Below are 24680 nucleotides of genomic sequence, written 5' to 3'. Positions count from 1 at the left end.
ACTGTAGGTGTTAGTTAGAGTACAAAAAGGTACAGCAGTCTTCACTGTTCCTAGCAGTTGATGGTATGAAAATACTGTAGGAAGTGGGTCCATGTTGTCGGATTGAGGCTATTTTGGTATTTTCCTTCATTCATAGGATCATATGTATTTGTGGGATGGTAGTAAAGTACATTATATCAAGTACCGTGTACATTACTTGTTTCTACGTGATGTTTAGTAAAATTAGTGTACATAATATCACGTACCGAGTACGTTCATTTACGTTTCGTAGTATATTGTTTAGAAAATTTTGTTTTAAGTGATGAAATTATTTGTTGTTATACATTGAGTTTTTAGTTGGTGTAATTTTTTAATTGTAAATAGTTCGTATATTAAAAATTACCACAAAAATATATTTTTTCACCTTATAAGATTGAGTTTTTTTTCCTAGACATAATTAAGTTGTTCGTCAATAACAATTTTGAGATTTGGTGAAGATGAGAAAATTACTTTAAACATGCCAAACATAATAAGAAGTATATAAATCTAGAATTTTTGAAGCAATAAATAGAGTCATAAACGTTAAAACAACAATGGCTAAAAGTAGCTAGTTATAAGAATGACCATAGTAAGACGCTTGTGTGGAGGAAGGCGGTTCCGGGAAATACTCGTTGGAGTGGTCATTGAATGAGTCAGGTGTTGGTTGATTGTTTGGAGGTTGTTGCCCCTGAGATCCAGTGTTATGTTGACGATTTGGGCACCGTCGATAATCATGGTCTGATGAGCGACAAATGCGACAATGTCTCGAATTTCTTGGGATCTGCTCCCCGTTTGGTCCTTCCCTTGTATTTCCCGTACCCTTTGTTCTCATAACTTCGGGGTCTTTAATAATGTTGGGGTTGCTACGATATCTTCCAGGTTGTGGCGTCTCTCCTTCCGGATTGGAATTGAAGTCAAATTCTTCCTTGAACATTAGAGTTAGCCGTTCAATCTCTTCCTTTGCACGGTTGTATGAATCCTCTGATTTTGCTGCATAGAAAGTGAAGTTATAAGTTAGTGAACTGAGAGATCCAAACCTAGCCATCTCGTAAATGTGCTGTTGTGGTTGTGCTGGCGGGTAAAAATGTAGGTGGAGATTTGTCTTTGCGGATTCGCTCCATCGCTTCATGAGAAGAGAATTAGGTATTCTTCTCATGTTTAATCTTTTCATTGTAGCCCATAAATGTCTACAAGGGTACCCCTGACTTTCATAGAGCAAGCAACTACAATGTAGTGCTCGTCGGCCTTCACAGTAATGAACTCGGTATTGGACGTCCGGATGCTGAAACTTTCCAATGGTGAATATCTGCCACTCTCCTTCTTGCTCCCGACTTATGACAAAATAATTATTCTCTAAATCAAGCTGCCCAGCAACCTTGTGGTACATAGTTCTTGTGTAGAATTCAACACATTGGTTGTAGTAAGTGGTCAAGCATGTAGGATTAGGTGGGGGAGGTCGAGTGCATCTGCTTTTGAAGTCATTTGCAGTCTCGTTGTGTCTGAGTTTTGAGACTGTCATATCTATGGTTGTTACAAATTCACGCAAGCAATAATTCTTCTCTAAAAATTTTTTTAGAGCGGAGTTGATGGATTCGCAACGTTGTGTGGTTCTCATTCCTGCAACAAATGAACACCTTAAATAAGTTTCTGCCCATTGTTGTCTTGACTCGAATGTTGTTTGACACCATTCATTATCTGTTAGTTGTTGGGTTTAAATGACATCTAACCATCTTGCTTCAAATTCTTCCTCCTCGTAGTAGTTGTACATGTGATCCTTAAATGTTTTTAAGAAGATCGGATCTTTAACCTTTTTCGAAGCATTTGTATTGAGATGCCAAGCGCAGAGACGGTGCGTAACATCGGGCATGTGTTCAACGATAGCCTGTTTCATGGCTGCATCTTGGTCAGTAACTACAACATTTGGCTTCTTATCTCCATGGCCAAGAATATGATGGAAGCTTCTCGTGGAGGAGGAGAGCAAAGCCGAAGATGCATGTGTTGAAATGGTGGTTGACGCCAATGAGAACAGTGAGGGGCTAATTATACTCATTTGTCATGTAGGCTGTGTCAAATCCTAGTACATCCCCAAAAGTCACATAGTTCACGCGTGAGTTTCCATCTGCCCAGAATAAGTTAGCCAAGCGATTCTCGTCGTCAACCTCATAGACAACGAAGAAATTAGGATCCTTCTCTACGAGACAATCAAAAACTCCCATAGCCCCTTCTGAGTCCGTCTCTATCTTCTCTTCTTGCTTCGCACCAGCAACCCTGTTGTACACATCTCAAAGTTGACATGGCATTTTCTCGTAACCTCCACTTTGCAAAGCAACATGAGACATTATGTTGGTAGTTTTAATTCCTACGGAGTTCATAGACCTAACTTGGGCAAGCAACCCATCGGACACAACTCTATATGATCTCAAAAATTGTACCTCACTCGATGAAGCCAGCTCGTGATTGTGTATTGTGCTGAACTCTTTGCATTTCCAAGTGTTACACGGTTGTGTGAGTAAAATATGCAATGCTGCCTGACATCCGGCTCTAGTGACATCATGAGGTCTTTTTTTTCTTGGTGTGTCCGGTGATGCGATTTTTTTCGAACCCTCGGAACAACAAACCCACCTCCGCATTACAATGACCCCATGAGAACGTCGTACATCGTCTTTCCTTGTGCCGAAACCAATCCGTTTCGCGTACATTTCGTAGAATGCTTCCCATTTTTCTAGTTTGTCGAGACTCTTGCCTAGCACGTCCTGTATTTCAATCTCATTCACTGGTTTTGTGATGTTTAGCTCTGCTGTGATGGTTTCCCATTCATAAGTGTGTTCGTCATTCATGTTGGCTTGTTATTGATTTCTAAGAATTGTAGGTGAGGAGTAAGGGAAAGAGGGTGCTGAGGGGATTGAAATTAGATTTTGTGAGTTTAAAGGGTTGAGATAATAGGGTTGTGTGGAGTTGGTGATCACATTTGGTGATCACATTTAAAGTTGTTGGGCTGATATTAATGGGCCTCTACAATATTACAATTTGAATTCAACTCCTCTCGTACGTCAGGACAGTATTATAGTACAAATTGTTTTATTTTCATTCCACATGTAATTGTAAAATAAGGTTATTTGACGAGTGTAAAGGGGTGATGTTATTGAGTTGAAAGGGTTGGTGGTGGCATTTAAATAGATTGGCCTTATGTTAATGGGCCTCCACCTAAGTTTTTCAATGAGTTGAACCATTTTCGTACGTCCGAAATGAAACATTGTACTTTTTTTATTTTTGAAAAAAAAATAAGTTAAGAAAAGAAGGAAATTTAATAAATGTGTAGTTGTTCCCATTTAAATCCATTGGGCTTATATTAATGGGCCTATAGCAACATCTTTTAATGAATTCAACCATTCCTGTACTTTACAAAGATAACGCAGTACTATTATGAAAACCCCATGAGTGTACACGTGTATTAAATTAGGAATTCATAGTTTTTATCACCCATTTTTTTGACACATCAGATGTGGCAAATGGAGTATAGCTAAGTTAAAAATGTACTATAACTTATACTTGGGACATTATACAACACACTTGGGATGTGTTGCAACCCATCAACAATTTTATTTAGCAAAATAACTTGTAATTTAGTTATTCATATCATTACAATATAATCAAATATGAGTTCTGGTCCTCACTGGGTTGCTTTCAATGGCCCGAACGAAGGTATTTATAGTAGCTACGAAGATGCTACGAAGAAAAACCCTAATTCAGATTCCACAATCAAAATATGTCGATATGATTCTTTCATAGAAGCCTTTTCTGCTGCATGTCTACATGGACAGACGAGACTATGCTTCACTGGGCAACAAGTTAGAGAACTTTGTTGTGTTAATGATTTCCCATGCATGTGGGATTCAGATGATGATGAAGATGAGGAAGCAATACTTAATTGTGTTCGCTCATTGTTTGATGAGGGTGAGAGCTCTGGTGTTAAAAATCACCCGAAGAAGAGAAGGTCAAAGATTTCAGTGAGAAAGGCAAGGAGCCAAATGGAGATGACATTGAAGGGGGAGAGAAAGGAGGAATGGATCCTTCTCCCAAAAACAGTAACTGATGTACTCTGTTGGTTTCCATTTTATGTATTTGTTCATGGTTTTATGTACTGTACGTGTTTGTGGTGAAATCTAGAATTTGGTTTATTTTTAAGTAGTAAAGTCACTTTCCTTTTTAATTAATTTGTGAAGCAAAACTTAAGTAAATAATTTCGACATAACAACTAAGTTGAAAATGAAAATAGACTCGTTATATTAAAGTACTATAATAACATTTACATTGACCTAATAGTAAATTCAAAAATAGAGCAAAGTTGTTAAATATCAATAAATGGCATAACAAAAAGTTGTCCAACAGCCATATGATATGAGTACTAAAATAATACAATATATATATAATACCACTAAATGAAACTCAACGGATGTTCAATCAAGTTGTATAACTTGAGGGATCTTCCGTTGACTTGGAGGGCTAACGTCTCGGTACGGGGACTTGGGTTGCGAAGGACTTCCCCTTGGATTGTTTGATGGTTCTTCCTTTGGATAGACTGGGTAATGGGGTATGGAGACCTCGGTGTAGTCGAGAATGTCGTCCATGATATTTTCCAATTTTTCTTTTGAGGTGTTGGCATATTGCAATGCTTGGGCGGAATGGTACAGGTGCTCCGCCAGTTTTAATGACTCCTGCTTAGCTTCTGCTGCTCTAACATGTGCCTTCCTTATGAGTTTTTCGTGCTCGTGCAGAACACCCTCGAGCCTAGCACAGTTGACACATCCTGAGATTGAAGCTGAACGGAGTCTAGGACTCCTTGAAGGTGTACCTACGGATCATTTTGAAGAATGTGGATGAGGTGGGGACTTTTCAGGACTTGAGTCGAAAGGGTTGAATTTTAGGTAAGGTTCCCTTTTTAGTAGGTAATTATAATACGAGGTTACAATAAATGGGCTGTTGTAAAATCCAAACCTTTACTTATATAGTGGTTGGGTGGGTTGATGTACACGTAATGAAAATCATGTACACTTAATAATAATTGTTTTTTAATTCGACCATTTTATAGTTAAACAATGTGTGTAATGGAAATAAATTCCATTATTAATATGTCATTTATCAAAGAAATATGATGTGACATATATAATTAAAACAACTCGAAGTACGTTATTTTAATAACATAATATTTTTCATGGGGTAAGTATAAATTATGAGAGGACAACAGGTCACTTTACAATTCACCCAATTAATTACAAAATTTGAAAATATTCGATATGGTGAGAAGATCTACCTTTTTGTGGTACATACAAAATGTATTATTTACTATTTACAACCTATTCACCAAACCTTCACAATGGCTGTTAAATAAATGTGTCCACATAGTTTGGTTAATCGTTTTTCATACTATGTGTAAATTTAAAATAAAATCCCACAATATATGGGGGTCATCATGTAGTAAAGTTGATTTGACCTCTGTAAAAACGCTGACGTACTTTACTGAAAATTTACTTAATTAATAAATTGTGTTTAATAATACCATTTTTTACAAGAACCAGCTCAGTTAATAATGGCTACGTGTAAGAAATTAGTACAATTTATGAGAAAAATAATTGTTATTAGTTTTTATTGGAATACTAATTTTTAATAATCAGTTGACATCGGTAGGATGTACTACCTTCTTTAAAAATATAAAAAAATACAAATTTAGGGATATTATTATAACACAAACCTTTGAAGTCAATATGAAAGAAAATAATGTTTTAATTTAAAATTAAATCTCATAATATCCAAGTATGCAGTAAGGAGGTGACGCCTGACCGAAAGTTTGATGGGAAGTACACTGTACAAACACTGAAGTACGTTAGTGTCAGTATTTAACATGTTGAAATAGGGAAGGTCTAATTTATGAGTTACCCTGCAATCGGTTCTTTGGAAAAATAAATATACATTTTGACTGGGTTAATATCAATGAAACTTAAATTACCATTGTTTATTTTTTGTCTTTTTTTAATAAAAACTCCTACAGTACATATGATGTGACATCTATATATTTAAAACTCAGCCAAGTACGTTTTTATAATAAAATAATAATTTGAACACTTAAAGTAAAAAATAAATCCTTGAAAGTATAATCAATAAAATCCATTGATTTGACATTGTTGGAAAAAAAATATTTCATTACAGTACTGAATTAGTTATTATGATTTGACATCCACTTATTATATTAGGGAATTATTTAATAAAATTTGACATTGCAATTGTTGTTGGTAACTTATTGGAAATAGTGAAACTCAATGGCACGTATTCGGTTAACATAGTTCTATTCCAAATAAAATTTAAGATTATATTTCGAAAGACATACCCAATAGAACACAATTTGTACATAAACTTTAGTCAACTTTTGCTATGTATACCCTTGGAAATGAAAAACACCTCAAAATACCTTGTGTTCCCAATAAACTTTTTGAACAATGCAGCTGATATTGTTTGTGGTTTTCAAAGAAAACCCTAAAGAATGATTTTAAATAAATGAGGAGGACATTTTTTGTATTTTAAAATTATAAACATTTTAGTAATATTTTCCCATCAATCCATATACGGTCAAATCAGTAGGTTGTACTATCTACTTGAATAACTTAAAAAAAATACTTACGTAGAATATGTTATTACTATAAAGATACCTTCATTATTTGTTAATTAATTATGATAAACCATTTTTTAAATGATACATGTATATTTTTTGTGTACCGAAGGGTGCAAAGTTAGTTGATGTTTGATTTGAGGTATTTAATTAGGATGTTTTATTTGATACTGTAAATATACATTGTATTGAGATGAATTTGTACATATACTATAACATCGGGACTCTTATTACATGAGGAAGAAATTTGACCTAAGAATGTAAAAAATGCTGACATTTGCCTCCCGCGTATCATTTTGTTCGAGAGTCTGGCGCACCGTTGTGTCAAATATGATAACGCTCATTCCACGGTGGCCTTGTCGACTCCGGGAGGTTGAGGTTCCATAGGATGGCATATTTGGGCGTCTTGGAAGTAGTTCCATCCAGCCTACGCCACCCATCCGAAACCTTCGTCAACATTTCCTGAAAATACATGTAGCACATACATAAAATTTTTAAGAAACAATTTGTAATAATATACTATTGAAATAAATTGACATAAAGAGTTGAGTTATTACCAAAATTTGTTATGAGATGATTGATTGAATTGCTGAAATTCCCTTGATGCACCTACAAATACATGGTTGTAGTGCATACCAATCCTTCTGTTTACACATCTTCACTTCGGTGCAACAACAATACATGATTTATTTTTTTATATATTATCACTATAGATACGTCTACAGATAGGGAGTGAGTTCTCTAGGAAAGAAAACAATACTAAATTGAGATGTGAAGGAGTAAGGAGAGGTAGAGGGGTATATATAGTACTTGTGGATGTGATTGTCTTGTGTAGTCTTGTCAAAAATTAAAAAATAATAATTAATATAAACCTAGCTATGGCTAAAAAAGGGTGGTATAACCCCAAGATAAATTTGATTTTTTCAATCCCTTGAAAAACGTAATTTCAACAAACCCAACCCCCTATTAACTTTTCCTTGGAAGACGTATTTCGAACCAACGAAATGATCGGTTTTGTTCTGGTTTGGTTGACTGTGGTTAGAAAAATTATGTATTTAAATAAGGTAATGTTGTTCCCATTGTTCCCATCCGTTAACAACAACAATGGCCACATAAACTTCTCACATGTAGGAACAAATATCCTAATATTATGTCCAAATAAACATGTGTGGCCAAATGAATAAGAAATTAAATTAGGATGTTTACTAATAATGAAAACTCAATATTTTTTTTAATACGATTTTAATATTTCATTAAAATATTATTCGTTGGAATAAATATTGCAATAATTTATGTAAGATTACATTAACGTATTAATCGTTCGAATCAAAATTATAATAATTTTTTGAATACTATACAAATATAGATATTTAATAAAAAAACAGTTTAATGTTATAAATACAATAGTAGTTTGAGACAAAAAGTGACTCCGGTAATAAAGTTAGGAGAATAGTGACTCCGGTACACTACTGATGAACTGAGTACATACTCAGCCCAAACAACCTAAATCATAGTGCGGCTTCTGCCATAGTGCATCGTCATCACCAAGTATGTCCGCGGTCGAATTGGGTTCAGTGAGTTCGTTAGGAGAGTAGTGACTCCGGTACCCCACAACTAACTTCACTACATACTGTGTGTCACCCGGACCCGTAAACACCGCAAGTGACAGTGTGATTACTACGAATGGTTAAGTGTCACTCCGTACAACCCTAGGTCGAACTGGGTTCAGTGAGTTCATTAGGAGAGTAGTGACTCCGGTACCCCACAGCTAACATGACTACATACTGTGTGTCACTGGACCCGTAAACACCGCAAGTGACAGTGTGAGTACTACGAATGGTTGAGTGTCACTCCGTACAACCCTAGGTCGAACTAGGTTCAGTGAGTTCGTTGGGAGAGTAGTGACTCCGGTACCCCACAGCTAACATAACTACATACTGTGTGTCACCGGACCCGTAAACACCGCAAGTGACAGTGTGAGTGCTACGAATGGTTGAGTTTCACTCCGTACAACCCTAGGTCATACTAGATTCAGTGAGTTCGTTAGGAGAGTAGTGACTCCGGTACCCCACAGCTAACTTGACTACATACTGTGTGTCACCGGACCCGTAAACACCGCAAGTGACAGTGTGAGTACTACGAATGGTTGAGTGTCACTCCGTACAACCCTAGGTCAAACTGGGTTCAGTGAGTTCGTTAGGAGAGTAGTGACTCCGGTACCCCACAGCTTGTTGGAAATTATTTTACCAGGATCTTAGATCTACTCACAAGTATGTTGTTTAACACCCTAAATATGAACTTTCTAAAACGATAAAATAAACACATATAAAGTTAAGAAAACCTTACATTGATGCACCGGAATTAATGTCTCCTTCCACTCAGATCTCTAACCCTTGTATCCTTTCTGTCACAGAGTATTATCAAGATTTGAGCCCGAATGTCCTTCTCTTTGAGTTTGATCCTTCACAGTCTTCCAATATATGATTGAGTTACTACTTGCTGTGTGTGGGCACTTACTATATCACTAGGGTCGAAATTTAGGAAGAGAAAAGAGAGAGAGGGGTTTCGGCCAAGGTATAGACAAGGGAAGGCTCAGTTTTTCTGAAGAGAGAAATTTCTGTCAGAAAAATAACGAAAAGTATGTGATTTGACTGAGCCATCACTTTCTATTTATAGGAAACTACTAGGTTTAGGTTAGGAATTATTTGGCATTAAAATAATGAAAATATCAATTTGAAAAATCTAAATAAGTGGCCCGCCATGGTTTAGATAATGGGCCCACTTGATTTTCTCAAAAACGCCAATTTTCCAATTCTAACAATTTAAATGCCAAAACTAATTATTCAATAACTAAAATAGATTATTAAATAATATTGTCATTTAATTTAATTATGAACTAGACATATAAAGTCCATTAATAAATAAATAAACCTAGAATCTCTTTTCTTTACAATTTCGCCCCTGCTTAGTGAAAATTCACAAATTAGACATAGTCTAACTTTAGAATTATAATTGATTAATCACAAATCAATTATTGAGTCTTACAAGCAGTATACTCTCAACTAGAATGGGGACCATGGATCTATATGCTGAGCTTCCAATAAGTGAACCGAATTTACCAAGTAAATTCCTACTTATCAGTTCTTCGTTGAATCCACTCTTAGAACTTAGAATTGCACTCTCAGACTTATATAGAGCATATTATATGTTCCACGATATAGATATGCTATCTCATTTAACCATTGTTATAATCTTATTGTGATCAAAGATCCTCTATATAGATGATTTACATCGAGATGGGATAATTTTACCGTTCTCACCCCTCAATGTATTTTGCCCCTTAAAACACTTAGCTACCTATAAATGGTGTTTAGTGATCTAAGAATTAGTCACTTAAACAAGAGCTCATCCATTTACTTTTATTTGCTAAGCTCGAAGGGAATCATCACTTGACTTCTATACACCAGTAGAAGCTATAGATTCCATATTTATGTTCAGCACTCCCACTCAATCATACTATAATGTTCCCAAAATATACGTATCACCCTGACCCAAAAGTAGGCTTAACTAATAAATCAAAGAACATGAATAGCACTCCTGAGTTGAGCCTAAGCATATCAAGATTTAGATTCTTTTAATCTTAACATCAACTACTGATATTGACTTGGAAAGATATAACGGTAAGTTTGTAATATCTTAACTAAGTTGCAATATCGGTCCAGTCCAATGTATACTCCATACATTCGAAACTAGTATACTTTACTAATGTCCTGGAAAGAACATAACACTTACTCAAGTGTAAGTACACATCATCGCTGATTATCACATTAGTGTAAATCCAAAACACTGATGAAACAGGGACTTAGTCTTTTGATTCATATGATCACAATCACATTCCACTGTGTTAACGATATTGTAATTGTGAATAAACATATGATCTGGATTTAACTGATTTTGTGTGTAAATGTAATAAACATATTAAACCATTAGCATGTAAAATTCATGCAAACATAAATCACTTAAAATTTCTTATATTGATAACTAATCAGATTGTCAAGAGTTTTATTTAGGGCATAAAACCCAACACAGCTAACATGAATACATACTGTGTGTCACCGGACCCGTAAACACCGCAAGTGACAGTGTGAGTACTATGAATTGTTGAGTGTCACTCCGTACAACCGTAGGTCGAACTGGGTTCAGTGAGTTCGTTAGGAGAGTAGTGACTCCGGTACCCCACAGCTAACATGACTACATATTGTCTGTCACCGGGCCCGTAAACACCACAAGTGACAGTGTGAGTACTACGAATGGTTGAGTGTCACTCCGTACGACCCTAGGTCGTACTGGATTCAGTGAGTTTGTTAGGAGAGTAGTGACTCCGGTACCCCACAGCTAACTTGACTACATACTGTGTGTCACCGGACCCGTAAACACTGTAAGTGACAGTGTGAGTACTACGAATGGTTGAGTGTCCCTCCGTACAACCCTAGGTCGTACTGGATTCAGTGAGTTCGTTAGGAGAGTAGTGACTCCGGTACCCCCAGCTAACTTGACTACATACTGTGTGTCACCGGACCCGTAAACACCGCAAGTGACAGTGTGAGTACTACGAATGGTTTGAGTGTCACTCCGTACAACCCTAGGTCGAACTGGGTTCAGTGAGTTCGTTAGGAGAGTAGTGACTCCGGTACCCCACAGCTAACTTGACTACATACTATCTGTCACCGGACCCGTAAACACTGCAAGTGACAGTGTGAGTACTACGAATGGTTGAGTGTCACTCTGTACCACCCTAGGTCGAACTAGGTTCAGTGAGTTCGTTAGGAGAGTAATGACTCCGGTATCCTCAAGAATTACTATAATCAACGTACAAGTTGTCATTTGATTAAAAGAAATAAACATACAAATTGCAAACTCAATAAATAGAGAAAAACTATTGCATAGTTTGTTTATTAATTTGGGCCGACATGTGTATTTTGACATAACATAAAATATAAGAAAGTTCATACAATTCAATTACACCAAACTACACCGGCTGTATGTGTGGTTTATTCATGTGGGGACAAATATTTATGTGTTGTACTTTTAACTGTTCATAGAGTTGACATAAAATATTATTTTAATTTGATTGGACTGCTTGTGATTGACACTACTTGTTGTATATAAGTATAGTGCACCAAAGACTTTGAAGGAAAAAATTTAAAGGCAGCACGAAATATGCTCCCCAATTTCAATTTACTTTCTAACGTTTTCAAAACAATTCAGTTTCCCCCCTAAATTAATTTTCACAAGCCTATATTCACACAGAAAACCCAATTCCATTCTTCCGAAAATACTACTACACACTATTTCCACCATAAGGACGAGGGAAACACTCCTTTTCAAGCCTCACTAACACCCTAATTTGGTTTGTTAAAAAAAACATGGTGGCTGGTTCTGGAGAGGACCCCTACGGTTTCGAGAGGGATTTCCCTTCATGGAAAAATTCACTTGGGGGACACCCCCATTGCTACTGTGGTGATCTAGCTTATGTTTGGACTTCTAGTAGTAGAGCAAATCCTGGTCGTCGCTTCTTTGGATGTCCGCACTATGTAAGACTTCGAACGCCTTAATAATATTTTAAACTAGGCGTTGTAAATATGGTAATGTACTTATTTTAACTTCAGGAGAACAACGAAAGTCGAGGATGTGATTACTTTTGTTGGATCGATCAAGCTCATCTTAAAAAACCTGCAGACACTACTCTCGGATTGCGAAACAAAATAAGGAGTTTGGAGAAAGAGAAGATGCACCATGAAAACATTATTAAAAAATTATATTTCATTATATTTATTTGCCTTTTCATCATTTGCCAACTTTCATTTTGTTAGAGATATTGTATGTGGTATGATGTTTATTTTATGTTTTTTAAGTATGTTGTCAAAGGAAAGGTAGGCATTTAAGTTGGTTCTATTAAATTTTTTTTAAGTACTATTTGGTCATTGATTGTCAATGTCAATATGTGCGTAGTACACTAATTAATCTAGTGTGAAATACTAGGATTTAAAGATAAATATCAGTAATTTTCACAATATAATCCAAAAAGTCTCATAGTAACTTAGTCAATATTGTTGTGTTTCACTATATTGCTTTTTAAAAGTACTTCAACTTTTTTTTTCAAAGTTTTAAATTACATGATTTACTTAGCTATGAGTTTAATGTTTAATAGATTGGTACCATTTTTAAACGTTGATGTTCAATACACTGCATTTTTGAAAAACAGTAACCTTTCTTTCTTTTGATAGCTTTTAATTGCATTATTTAGAAATGGTGAAATTGTTATGAAGGAAATTGTGTGAAGGCCAGAGTTATTATTTGTCATTATTGTACTATACTTTAGCTATGAGTTTAATGTTTAATAAATTGGTACCATTGTTTATAATTTTTAATATGTTGGAGGTATCCATATAATTGTTGTAAACCTTGATGTTCAATACACTGCATTTTTGAAAAACAGTAACCTTTTTTTTTTTGATAGCTTTTAATTACATTATTTACAAATGGTAAAATTGTTATGAAGGAAATTGTGTGAAGGCCAGAGTTATTATTTCTCATTATTGTATTGTACTTACTCTTTTTGATCCAAATTTATGTCCAAGGCCAGAATTAATGCCTTCATCTCTACAATGGGAAAGTACATAAATGTAGGTATTTTTATTATTTTGGCTATGGACATAATTGGACTAAAACAGATAGTGTGAAAAAAAAGGTAAAATTGGTCAATTTCATTTTCAGAATAATGTACTTCACATATTGTTATGGTAAAAAAATTTCGAAAACCTAATAGTAATGGCAAAATATAACAATAGTAATAATATTCACAATAATAATGGGAAAGTACATAACTATAGGTATTTTTATTATTTTGGCTATGGACATGATTGGACTAACACAGATAGTGTGAAAAAGAAAGTAAAATTGGTTAATTTCATTTTCAGAATAATGTACTTCACATATTGTTATGGTAAAAAAATTTTGAGTACCTATTAGTAATGGCAAAATATAACAACAGTAATAATATTCACAATAATAATCACCATACAGTAATAATAATCTGTTCCACCAAATTCCAAAAACTACCACAAGTCTTACCCTATAGTAAATTACAAAATCACCAACATTAGTGCAATTCCAAATTACCTAACAGTAGTATGATGCAAATATATAACATAACTATATATAATTTATGACCTAAAACCTAACTTTTGTAACCATTGTACTTAATATACTAAATATATAAATAACGTAACCATTGTACTGAATATACTACTTGTTACTTATGGCCAGCCTTTTAGAATGACGGGTTTTCGGGGACTTGCTCTTGCCACTCCACATGTTGTCGGACCTGGCCTTCGTTGTGCTGAATCGGGGGTCTCGAGGAGACCTTGATGGACTACGTACTTGTAAAGTTGTGGATGCTGATGGAAGAACTTTGGTTTTGCTCAATCGAAATTGCTTCTTAACTCCCTCCATCACAGCATGTTTAGCCTTGTTACTCTCGTGGGTGACAATTTTCCCAACACATTCCAGTCTGGCTTCAATAGGATCAAACTGCATTGTACATTACGAAATCAATTCAGTAATATACATGACAACCAAATCCATAGAAACAAATCCATCAAAAAATAGATTGACACCTCAATTTCGTTATAAACACTTAGTTAAGTGGATGAAAACTTAAACTAAACAAATCAACATTAAATTACCTCTTTCATTATTTCATTTTCCTCGAATAGTGATTCTATGTACTTCATTACAAACATTCCACAATCGTGGCCATTTTGTTGTTGTGGGTAGTCCTTGCTTGAAGAAATAATTACAAATTTGCTGAAATTCAAGTTTCCTGGCTTGACAGGGGCAAACAATTGGTCCAAAGTCTGGAGCTGCAAAAAAATTAAAACAATCACAGTTGAGATTATTGCAATTACACTAATACAACAACAAACCATGTACACACGTGCATACCATCTCTACGCAGGTGCTCCGACGTGACCTCTTATGCATTGCTAAAGACAACGAGTCTCTAATTTCCACTGTTGTATTATCCATGCTCAGATTCGCCGCAAACCAGTGCGGAGCACTCTCGGTATCCAATAGGGGTATCACCATCTGGCACAAAGTAAAACAAACAACGTCATCGAAAAATTGAACTACACACATTTGATACAACACAAAAGTTTCAAGAAAATGCAAATTATAGTGTGACATAAACTCAAATCTGCATCGTAATAAAGAGTGGACCACTCTTGCTCCTTCGCCATCCTCTCCACAGTCATCGTTCTTCCAAGTAACTTGCTCTGCACAATAAGCACACATAATAGATTACATTTTAAATAAAAACATAGATTTAACAAAGTTTACAGCACAAATACAAAAGATTCATGTCCACTTTTAAATATCAAATTTCGTACCGAAAGTCTGGTGGGCATAAACCAAGTTCTCTTTGTTCCAATGCCGTTGCGCTTCTTCTCTCGAAAATTCATGATTTTAGCAAAGCAATCAATGACCTGACATTTACACAAATAATATCCGTTACGTTGTCATTCATTCAATTTCTAAATGGCATTAACTAAAATAATGAACTACGAATTTCAAAGCAACCAAATGGGAACTTCTACGTACACTGTTTGATATATCGGACTCCGGTTTCATGCATTTGAAATTCCTCCCCTTGACCTTAACCTTCCCAAAAGGGGCTAACACTTCACTGAAATACAAAACAAATAATCAACAACGAAACAAATGTACTAATATCAACTACGTACACAGTAATCATGAAACATGAGATTACCTCGGATCATTGGCGCTAGAGAAAATGTAACGGAAGAACTCGTACTGTTGATTTGAGTAACCCTTCTTCACAGTGAACAGACCAATCACCTTCCCTCCAGATTCTTTGAATCTTTCGAACGCAGCATCATCAAAATCATCCTTCACGGTCTGCTCAACTTCCTCTTTTACAATAGCTGGGAGTTCTTCTCCCCAAAAGTTCATAACCTCAAACGAATCATCGAAAACAACCACCTCAGTTGGAACAACCACCTTGTCTTCTGATAGATTAAGTGAAGGGACACTCTGTACATCATCAACATCCTTTTCCGATTTATCTTTCGTCCCTTCACCATCCTTTCGCTTGACACCCACGTCATCCTTCTTCTCGGTCTCCCTGTTGAATGAAAGCGAGCGCTGAACTTTGCTCGTCTCGGGTATCTCCAACACTTCATTCATAGTCCCCTTCCCAAGGTAAGTTGAGAGTACCTTCACTAACAGCTCTTTTGCGCTGTTCACCTTCAAATCAAGCCGGAAGACCTCATCTTTCAACTCACACACAGCTTTGTATATTGCGTCATTTGTGGGTTGCCCAACTGCAGCGGATTCAAAACTTGGTAGTAACACATATGTGTTAGTCAATTTCACCTGCTTAGTACACCAAAAAAACTAGTTAGCATATCTCCCAAATAAAATTCTAACGCATCAGAAAATTGAAGTACTAATGTACCTTTCCACTTGTGTGACCATCGTGGTCTCGAATCCACTTGTACACTGACTTGCACTGTTTTGTGGTCCAAAAGTCAATTGGAGCCACAGTGCGGTCCACGTGACTAGCAGTCCAGTCAACGTGCGTCAAATATACAAGCTGCCACCAAACAAAAGTACATACATACATTACCACCGCAGTACACGAGAGAATAAAATTACTACCATCACAATAATTCGAAAACTTACCTGTAAAAATATCGTGCAACCGGAGAAATTTTTGGTGTTCTTCGTCTTGTACCGCTGTAGAGAGCTTATTAGATATCGAAACCCTCCAGTCGCCCAATTCTTCTTCTTTATTGACCTTGTGTCAACTAAAGAATGCATGTAGCTAGTGCTGACCTCGGTACCATTCTTCGGCAGCAACACAGTTCCAATACAGACAAGGAGAAACTTAATGAGAAATAGGTAGTCACTGTCGCTGCTTTCCTTGAGCTCATTCTCCAGCAAAGTTAGGGAATACCTATAGTTGGATCAAACTCAACTAGGTCACGCTCACTTTCGGTTGCCACGGGTTCTCCGCCATCCCGGATTCCCATGACATCCTCTAACAGCTTGGACGATAGTTGGATCGTTCTTCCAAATATCTCCAGCCGAGAAGTGGTTGGATCCACGTGATCGATCAGCCAACTAACTATCTTAGTGTCTATGTACGGGGCATCCTCCCTTAAGAATGTTGAGAAACTGACATTTCTCACCATTTCTTTTTGAGCCTCGTTGAGCAGTGGGACTATTCTCCCCAAACGCTCGAAGGAGCAACGGCCAGAAACTTGAACGTCCCCCACACCTTCGTTGTTGTCAATCCCTGGCTCAGCAGATAGTGTCTCCTTCAACTTCTTCCCTTTCCCTCTACCACCAACCTTTGAGGGGGAAGCCTCGACTTCATATGAAGCCCAATTGTCAATCTCTTCCTCGCTGAGAAGCTTAAATTGCTCCTTAAAACTACGAAGCACCTGCAATATTAAGACTCTCAATTATTAAGTAAAGTATGCTAAATAAAAGATAAAAAATAAAAGATCCATCACACACTCCAAGTCACTCACATCTGCTTTAGACTTTTCTTTGTGTGCATCAGCATAAGCATAGAAATTGGCTTGGCTGCATCCATTAAATAAAGGAATGAAATTACAAATATTATTTTCAAAACCAAAAAATATTACCACTAAAATAACTGCCACAAATAACTCACTAGTACTTCGCCCAAGCTTTCTTCGAATCCTTCTTCTTTATCTCTGTTGCATCCTTTTTGTCTGCTGCAGACCTCCTCTTCCGTTTATATACCATTTTAGAAACCTATTACACAAGACAAAATAACTTAAATTAACAAACATTCAAAACACTAAAATGTTGGAAGACAAAGACTTTGAATAATTCATTGCAATCGTCTAACATTTCAGTGTATTCATGACATCCTGACACTTAATTTCCTATATGTGTACAATAACAGGTAAGCATCTCTTCCTATATAACATAATTTCATTATATGTATTATATGGAAACTGTTAAGTACAATGTACCAATATGCCTAAATAATAGATTCTGTAACTTGTTAGTTTTGTTATAATTATAATTTCCCAAAAGGAAAATTGAAATAAGATTAAAATGTAATTAAAAGCAATGTCAATTTCCCCAAATCGAGTGGGCTGTACCAAACCAAGAACTCCAGTTACTGATTGGAACAAAAAAACCGCCAAGTACAGCAGTTCACAAACAATTAATAAAATAAACAAGTAATAATAACAATAAAAATCACACATCTTGTTGCAAAATAGTCTCCCTTTGCTTCCAAGTAATCATATTTTCCTAAGATAATTTACTATTACAATACCATCACAGCAAAGTCAGTTATACAGTATTCACTTTTAACATACAATGATGCCAACATATGTAATATAAAATATAGAAAAAATTATATTAAGATTTTATTGTAGTATAAAGGTTCAAGGGTAAATAGGCATCTCAGTGTAGATGCAGAAGGAACATAAAAATATACACTGAAAAGAATAAATAATAAGGATCTACCACAATTTTTTAAACTTATTTTCTATCCCTTCCACATTTTTCCCCTATACCTAACATAGTCAAAATGTCCATAATTCTTCAAAGGAGAATGCAACTAATGTTTTACTTGCAAACTAGAGTACTTACTAATGTCTTATTACACTTCCTCAAGTATGAACATTAAGCTTTGATGGGGTTGCAAAATGGGACTTCTAAACCTTGTCCACTTGTATATTACTTTACAAAATAGATTTCTTTTGATAATATTTTATAAGATGAATTCTATCCGGATGAGTGAAAAAATTTCGAAAGGGTTTTAATTTCATAAGGTCTCAAAAATGTACGAAAAATTTATTTTCTGTAGTACAAATATCTTTACAAAATTTAAAACATATATTTTTTTGAGTTATTCTTATCCGAATTTTTAATAGTACTCCTAATTTATCTGTGTTAAGTTTTTAATTCAATACATAACTTGTTTGGTTTGATAATATCTCCTATTTCTATTAGGATATTTCAATTATATGACATTATGCTCATTATCAATGAGTATAGTACCTCTAAAATTGGTACCATACTTACAAATACTTGATGTTTTCATATTTTATCCCAAAAACAAGAAAGAAAACCAAATCATTTACATAATGATAAGATCACTAAAACACCATCCAACCTCATATTATAGAACTCGTGAATTATATTTTTGTCATGTTGCTCAAAAACATATGATACATTTATATCTTTAGTATTTACCGAACACATAACTGAAAAAGATAACATCTTTTTCTCTAATACCTATACATAAGGCCATAATAATATTAACAATACAACTATTTTTATTTTATTGGGTTCAGATTTCTCAATTGAAATGAGTTTTGTCATATTGCTCAAAAAATCTCCATTTATCCAATCTCCAAATATTCAAAATCCAAACAAGTCAACTAACACATTTCACAAATACCGAAATCAAAATACCTAAATCAAAACCCCTAAATTACAGTACATTCCACACTAAATCAAAATACCGAATCATATATTCATAAAAAACTCAAACGACAAACTCAAAATAATTTACAGTACATTCCACACTAACAACCCAGCACATGCACGGGGGGAGACAGAAACCCAGCACATGCACGGGGGGAGACAGAGAGAAAGACATGCAAACTCCATTCAACACAAAACCAGAGAGAAAGAGATAGAGAGAGACAGAGAAAGAAATACCTCGACACAGAAATGCACAATCCTTTCAACACCTCACCCTCCACAGCTGAGACAAAATGGAAGATATTAAGTACACAAAAATGCAAAAACACCACGTTTGCTTGAAAAATGTATTTTTTTTTCTGTGAAAAGTATGTAAAGTAGAACGGACAAAGTGTAAAACCCACCGTCGACGCCCCCTGTAACAACTCCAACAATGGCAGACTTCGAGTAATGTACACCACAGTGAACAAAATGTACAGTATGGGTTTCATCACCTCAAACGAAAATGGAAAATGGAAAAACAAAATGGAAAATGAAAAAGAAAATAGAAATGAAAGAACTTTGCTTTTGCCCTACAAAGACGAAAATGGAAAATAAAAAACAAAATAAAAATAACAATGAAATGGTATAGTGGAGAGTGTAACACCCTAACTAGCATAGGCGTATTACGTGATTTTTCAAACATACTGTGCAGCTCGTTGCTAATCAACGAGGTTTATGGAAAACGTGATTAATTAAAATTTTTGCTTTTTAATTAAACTTGTAAAATATTTATACAAAAGACTCGGGATCCCGATTACAAAACCATTTACAAAAGTTTACTGATTATACAAAATACTTGTCGCCTAGCGACTAATTACAAAATAGCCTCACTGTCCTGATGATCGTACGCTCCAGGCCTAACCGCCCCGACATGTACAATCTTCAACGGCTCGCTCACGGTCCATCAGCTCTAGCCTTGCCCTTACCTACACATAAACATAGCACCGTGAGTCAACAGACCCAGTAAGAAAAGCATAATAATATTCATACATAAAACCTCGGTCATGATCAGACGCCCATACCCCTGATCATAACCCTAACTGCCGTGTCCAACACGATACTGAGTCCCCCTAACGGCCGTGTCCAACACGGTACTGAGTTCTGAACGTTCATAGGGACGGTACTATTGACAAGTAAAAGCGTAATCGGTCGAACCGGTCATACTCCGGCTGCTGGTCATACTCCAGCCTGTACCGACGTGTTACAGTATCAGCCTAATCGGACGAACCGGTCATACTCCGGCTGCTGGTCATACTCCAGCCTGTACCGACGTGATACGTCAAATAGTACAGAACCACCAACCTAAGTATCAGCCTAATCGGTCGAACCGGTCATACTCCGGCTGCTGGTCATACTCCAGCCTGTACCGACGTGATACGGTTGGGTGGTTCGAAGCCAACATACATATCTAATGAAATCTAACAGGCTTCCTACATGCACGCTAAACATGTAATCTACATATGCATACTTTTATACTAATCTTACCTCAATTCTGAATTCAGGTGTGCCGGTCAACCTGAGTGGAACTATCAGCTCGGCAGATTACAGGCTCCTAAGCCGTAAAAATCACAACATCGATAAGTGACACGCTAAATCACAACGGGGACAAAGGTTTCAAAACCAAACTTAACCTACTGAAACTTAATACAAAAATACCCCAAACTAGCAGAAAACAAACTGCCTGAAAACCTGAAACTAGCACGAAACGACCAGTTGAGAAAAACCGATTTCTCACCCTACTGCAAAATCCGGGTAACCGGTTTTACAAGCAGTGTAAAACCGGTTAGCCGGTTTTACCCAGAAAAACACCAAAAATCAATTCTCCAACCAAAACGTTTCCAAACTCAACCAAACTTTCCAGACCTGCTAATTAGACCCTAATAAACATTTTCCAAGTGATAAAACAAAGCTTCATGCATAAAATCAAAATCCACCATTAAAGCTCCAAGCTTTGAGTTCAAAACTCAAACTTGGTTAAACAACACTAACTTGCATTCAAATCAATCCCAACCTACTTAAACATGCATAAAATAACCTCTGAAAACTACAGCAAACATCACAAAACAACAGCAACAGATTTCAACAATTTTCTTTGAAAACCATAGTTTTGAGCCAAAATTCCATACTTGCTTAAAATAAATTAATCATGCTTTCAAAACCTATTCTATTTCACTCATTCAAACATGATTAAACTTCTGAAAACCACACATAAATCCAACAGCAACAAGAACCAAAAACAAAGCATGCAAACTATCATTTTCTTCCGAAAATTGCAAGAGACTAAAAGAGAGTTGCTAGAGCCTTACCTTGAGTTAAAACCACAAAGAATTGCTTGAAAAATCCCTAGATAAAGTTGCAAAATCCACAACCCTAGCTGGGTTCTAAGGGAAAAAACGAGAGAGAGAGTGTTTAAAGAGAGAGAGATGAATATCTTTTCAATTTTCTTATTTTTTACAAAAAAGGATAAAATGGGATAAAATGATGGTTTTATTAAATTATTTCAGCCAAAATAAGCTTTAAAAATCTGATTTCTCATTAACATAAAATTCACTAAAAGACAAACATACAAATGGGCAAAAAGACCATTTTGCCCTTTCCACCCTAAAAGGCATAAAAGGGTACTTAGGGGTATTTTGGGAAAACTCTAAATTCCTGACTAATCCCGACATTCCCAATGTCTAAATAAACCGTCCCACTATACTAAAATACTAATTTGTGATTCTACTGAGCCATACACCGAGTTCCATGTTGCCGGACACCGAAAATGCAAAATTATGAAATTTCACTATATGACATAAAAATGCATTCTGAATTCAAAAATAACAGCATAAATAATTATTTAAATATCTATAAATAATTTTCATAATTAAGCATAATTAACTGCTAATTTCCAAATTAAACTAAGCGGTCTTTACAACTATTCCCCCCTTAAAAGGATTTCGTCCCCGAAATCTAACCTGAATAACTCTGGATATTGAGCTCTCATATCTGACTCTAGTTCCCAGGTGGCTTCCTCCACCTTGTTGTTTCTCCAGAGAAGTTTGACCAATGTAATGGTCTTATTCTGAAGGACTTTATCCTTTCTATCCAGGATCTGCACTGGCTATTCTTCGTAAGACATATCTGGCTGCAATTCAAGGCTCTCATAACTGAGTATATGAGAGGAATCTGAAACGTATTTTCACAACATCGAGACATGGAATACGTTGTGAACTGCTGATAAAGCTGGAGGCAATGCTAACCGGTATGCCACTTGACCTATCTTCTTGAGATTCTCGAAAGGTCCTGTAAATCTAGGGCATAACTTGCCTCTTTTCCCGAAACATTTGATCCCCTTCATTGGAGACACTCGTAAAAACACATGGTCCCCTACTTGGAACTCAACATCTCTACGTTTCGGATCTGCATAACTTTTCTGTCTACTCTGCGAGGCAAGCATTCTAGCTTTTATTTTCTCTATTGCCTCGTTGGTCCGTTGTACTGACTCCGGACCTAAGTATTTCCTACTCCTGTCTCATCCCAGTGGATTGGAGATCTACACTTCCTACCGTATAATAGTTCATAGGGAGCCATCCCTATCGTACTCTGATAACTGTTGTTGTAAGAAAATTCTATCAACGGTCGGTATTTATTCCAAGAGCCTTCAAAATCCATAACACAGGCTCGTAACATGTCCTCCAATATCTGAATTGTCCTTTCGGACTGACCATCTGTCTGAGGATGGAGTGTTGTACTGAATTTCAGCTTTGTACCCATTGCTCGTTGTAAACTCTGCCAAAATTTGGAGGTGAACTTCGGATCCCTATCCGAAACTATAGACTTCGGTACCCCGTGAAGTCTTACAATCTCTCTGACATATAATTCTGCCAACTGATCTACTGTAAATGTTGTTCTAACAGGCAGAAAATGAGCAGATTTTGTGAATCGATCCACCACTACCTAGATGGAGTCAAACAAACCCGTGGTCCTAGGTAACCCGACCACAAAATCCATCGTGATATCTTCCCACTTCCATTCAGGTAGGGTTAAAGGTTGCAACAACCCTACTAGTCTCTGATGTTCAACCTTAATCTGCTTACAAGTGAGGCATCTCGATACGAATTCTACCAAATTCTTCTTCATACCGCTCCACCAGAAATATGGTTTAAGATCTTGGTACATCTTAGTGGTGTCGGGATGTAGAGAATAAAGGGTAGAATGAGCCTCCTCAAAGATCTCATTCCTGAGTTCCACACTACTCGGTACGCAAACCCTAGCTTTATACAGAAGCATTCCGTTGTCTGACACTGAGAAATCCCTGGCTTGACCAGCTAAAACCTCATCTCTGATCTTCAGTAACTCTGGATCCGTCATCTGAGCGGCTTTAATTCTTTCCAACAGATCAAATTGCAGCGTTAAGTTGTGAAGCTGACCTACCATAAACTCAATGTTGGATCTAACCATATCCTCTGCTAGCTGAGGCGAGATCTGAACCATACTAGCTACTTGCCCGGGACCCTTTCTGCTCAGGGCATCGGCCACTACATTGGCCTTCCCAGGGTGATAGAGAATCTCACAGTCGTAATCTTTCACTAATTCCAACCAACGTCTCTGTCTCATGTTCAAATCTTTCTGAGTAAAGAAATACTTGAGACTTTTATGGTCGGTATAGATTTCACACCTTTCTCCGTAAAGGTAATGCCGCCAAATCTTCAATGCAAAAACCACCGCGGCCAACTCTAGATCATGAGTCGGGTATCGCTGTTCGTAATCCTTTAACTGACGGGAGGCATAAGCGATGACCCGATCGGCTTGCATCAACACACACCCCAGACCCTGTCTGGATGCATCGCAATAAACAACAAATTTCTCGTTGTCTGAAGGCAAAGCTAGCACTGGAGCGGTAATCAACCTTTGCTTCAGCTCCTGAAAACTAGCTTCGCACTTGTCTGACCAGACAAACAGCTGATTCTTCTTTGTGAGTTCGGTTAGGGGCATTGAAATTTTTGAAAACCCTTCCACGTACCTACGGTAGTACCCAGCTAAACCCAAGAAGCTTCTAATCTCTGTCACTGTCTTCAGGCTCGGCCAATCCCTGACGGACTCGATCTTGCCAGGATCCACCTTGATCCCATCTTTGCTCACAATGTGCCCTAAGAAGGACACCTGAGATAGCCAAAATTCGCATTTCTTGAACTTGGCATAAAACTTGTGTTCCCGAAGCCGTTTCAGTACCATCTGAAGATGTAATTCATGCTCCTCTTCTGATTGAGAGTACACGAGGATGTCGTCGATAAACACAATCACACAGATATCGAGGAAATCCTTGAATACTCTATTCATCAAGTCCATAAATGCTGCGGGAGCATTGGTTAGTCCAAACGACATAACCAGAAATTCATAATGTCCATAC

General features: G+C 36.5%; 2 protein-coding genes across 2 annotated transcripts; both read right to left on the bottom strand.

The window, feature by feature from the left end:
• Positions 1-586: 586 nt before the first annotated feature.
• LOC133036908 (protein FAR1-RELATED SEQUENCE 9-like) lies at positions 587-1537 on the bottom strand. The gene has a single exon (XM_061113679.1). It carries the CDS (start codon positions 1535-1537, stop codon positions 587-589), a length of 951 nt encoding a protein of 316 aa, XP_060969662.1.
• A 13873-nt stretch (positions 1538-15410) lies between these two features.
• LOC133036907 (uncharacterized) lies at positions 15411-18143 on the bottom strand. Its single transcript, XM_061113678.1, has 6 exons — positions 18087-18143; positions 17454-17551; positions 17302-17356; positions 16722-17211; positions 16221-16447; positions 15411-16138 (listed from the first exon to the last, which is right to left on the bottom strand). The coding sequence occupies exons 1-6, from the start codon at positions 18141-18143 to the stop codon at positions 15509-15511; spliced, it is 1557 nt and encodes a 518-aa protein (XP_060969661.1). The 3' UTR covers positions 15411-15508.
• Between the last annotated feature and the right edge of the window lie 6537 nt (positions 18144-24680).

Source organism: Cannabis sativa, chromosome 4 (assembly GCF_029168945.1).
Source record: "Cannabis sativa cultivar Pink pepper isolate KNU-18-1 chromosome 4, ASM2916894v1, whole genome shotgun sequence".
Classification (NCBI taxonomy): domain Eukaryota; kingdom Viridiplantae; phylum Streptophyta; class Magnoliopsida; order Rosales; family Cannabaceae; genus Cannabis; species Cannabis sativa.
Note: the sequence above shows the minus strand (reverse complement) of the source record. Positions and strands in the feature narration are given on the sequence as shown.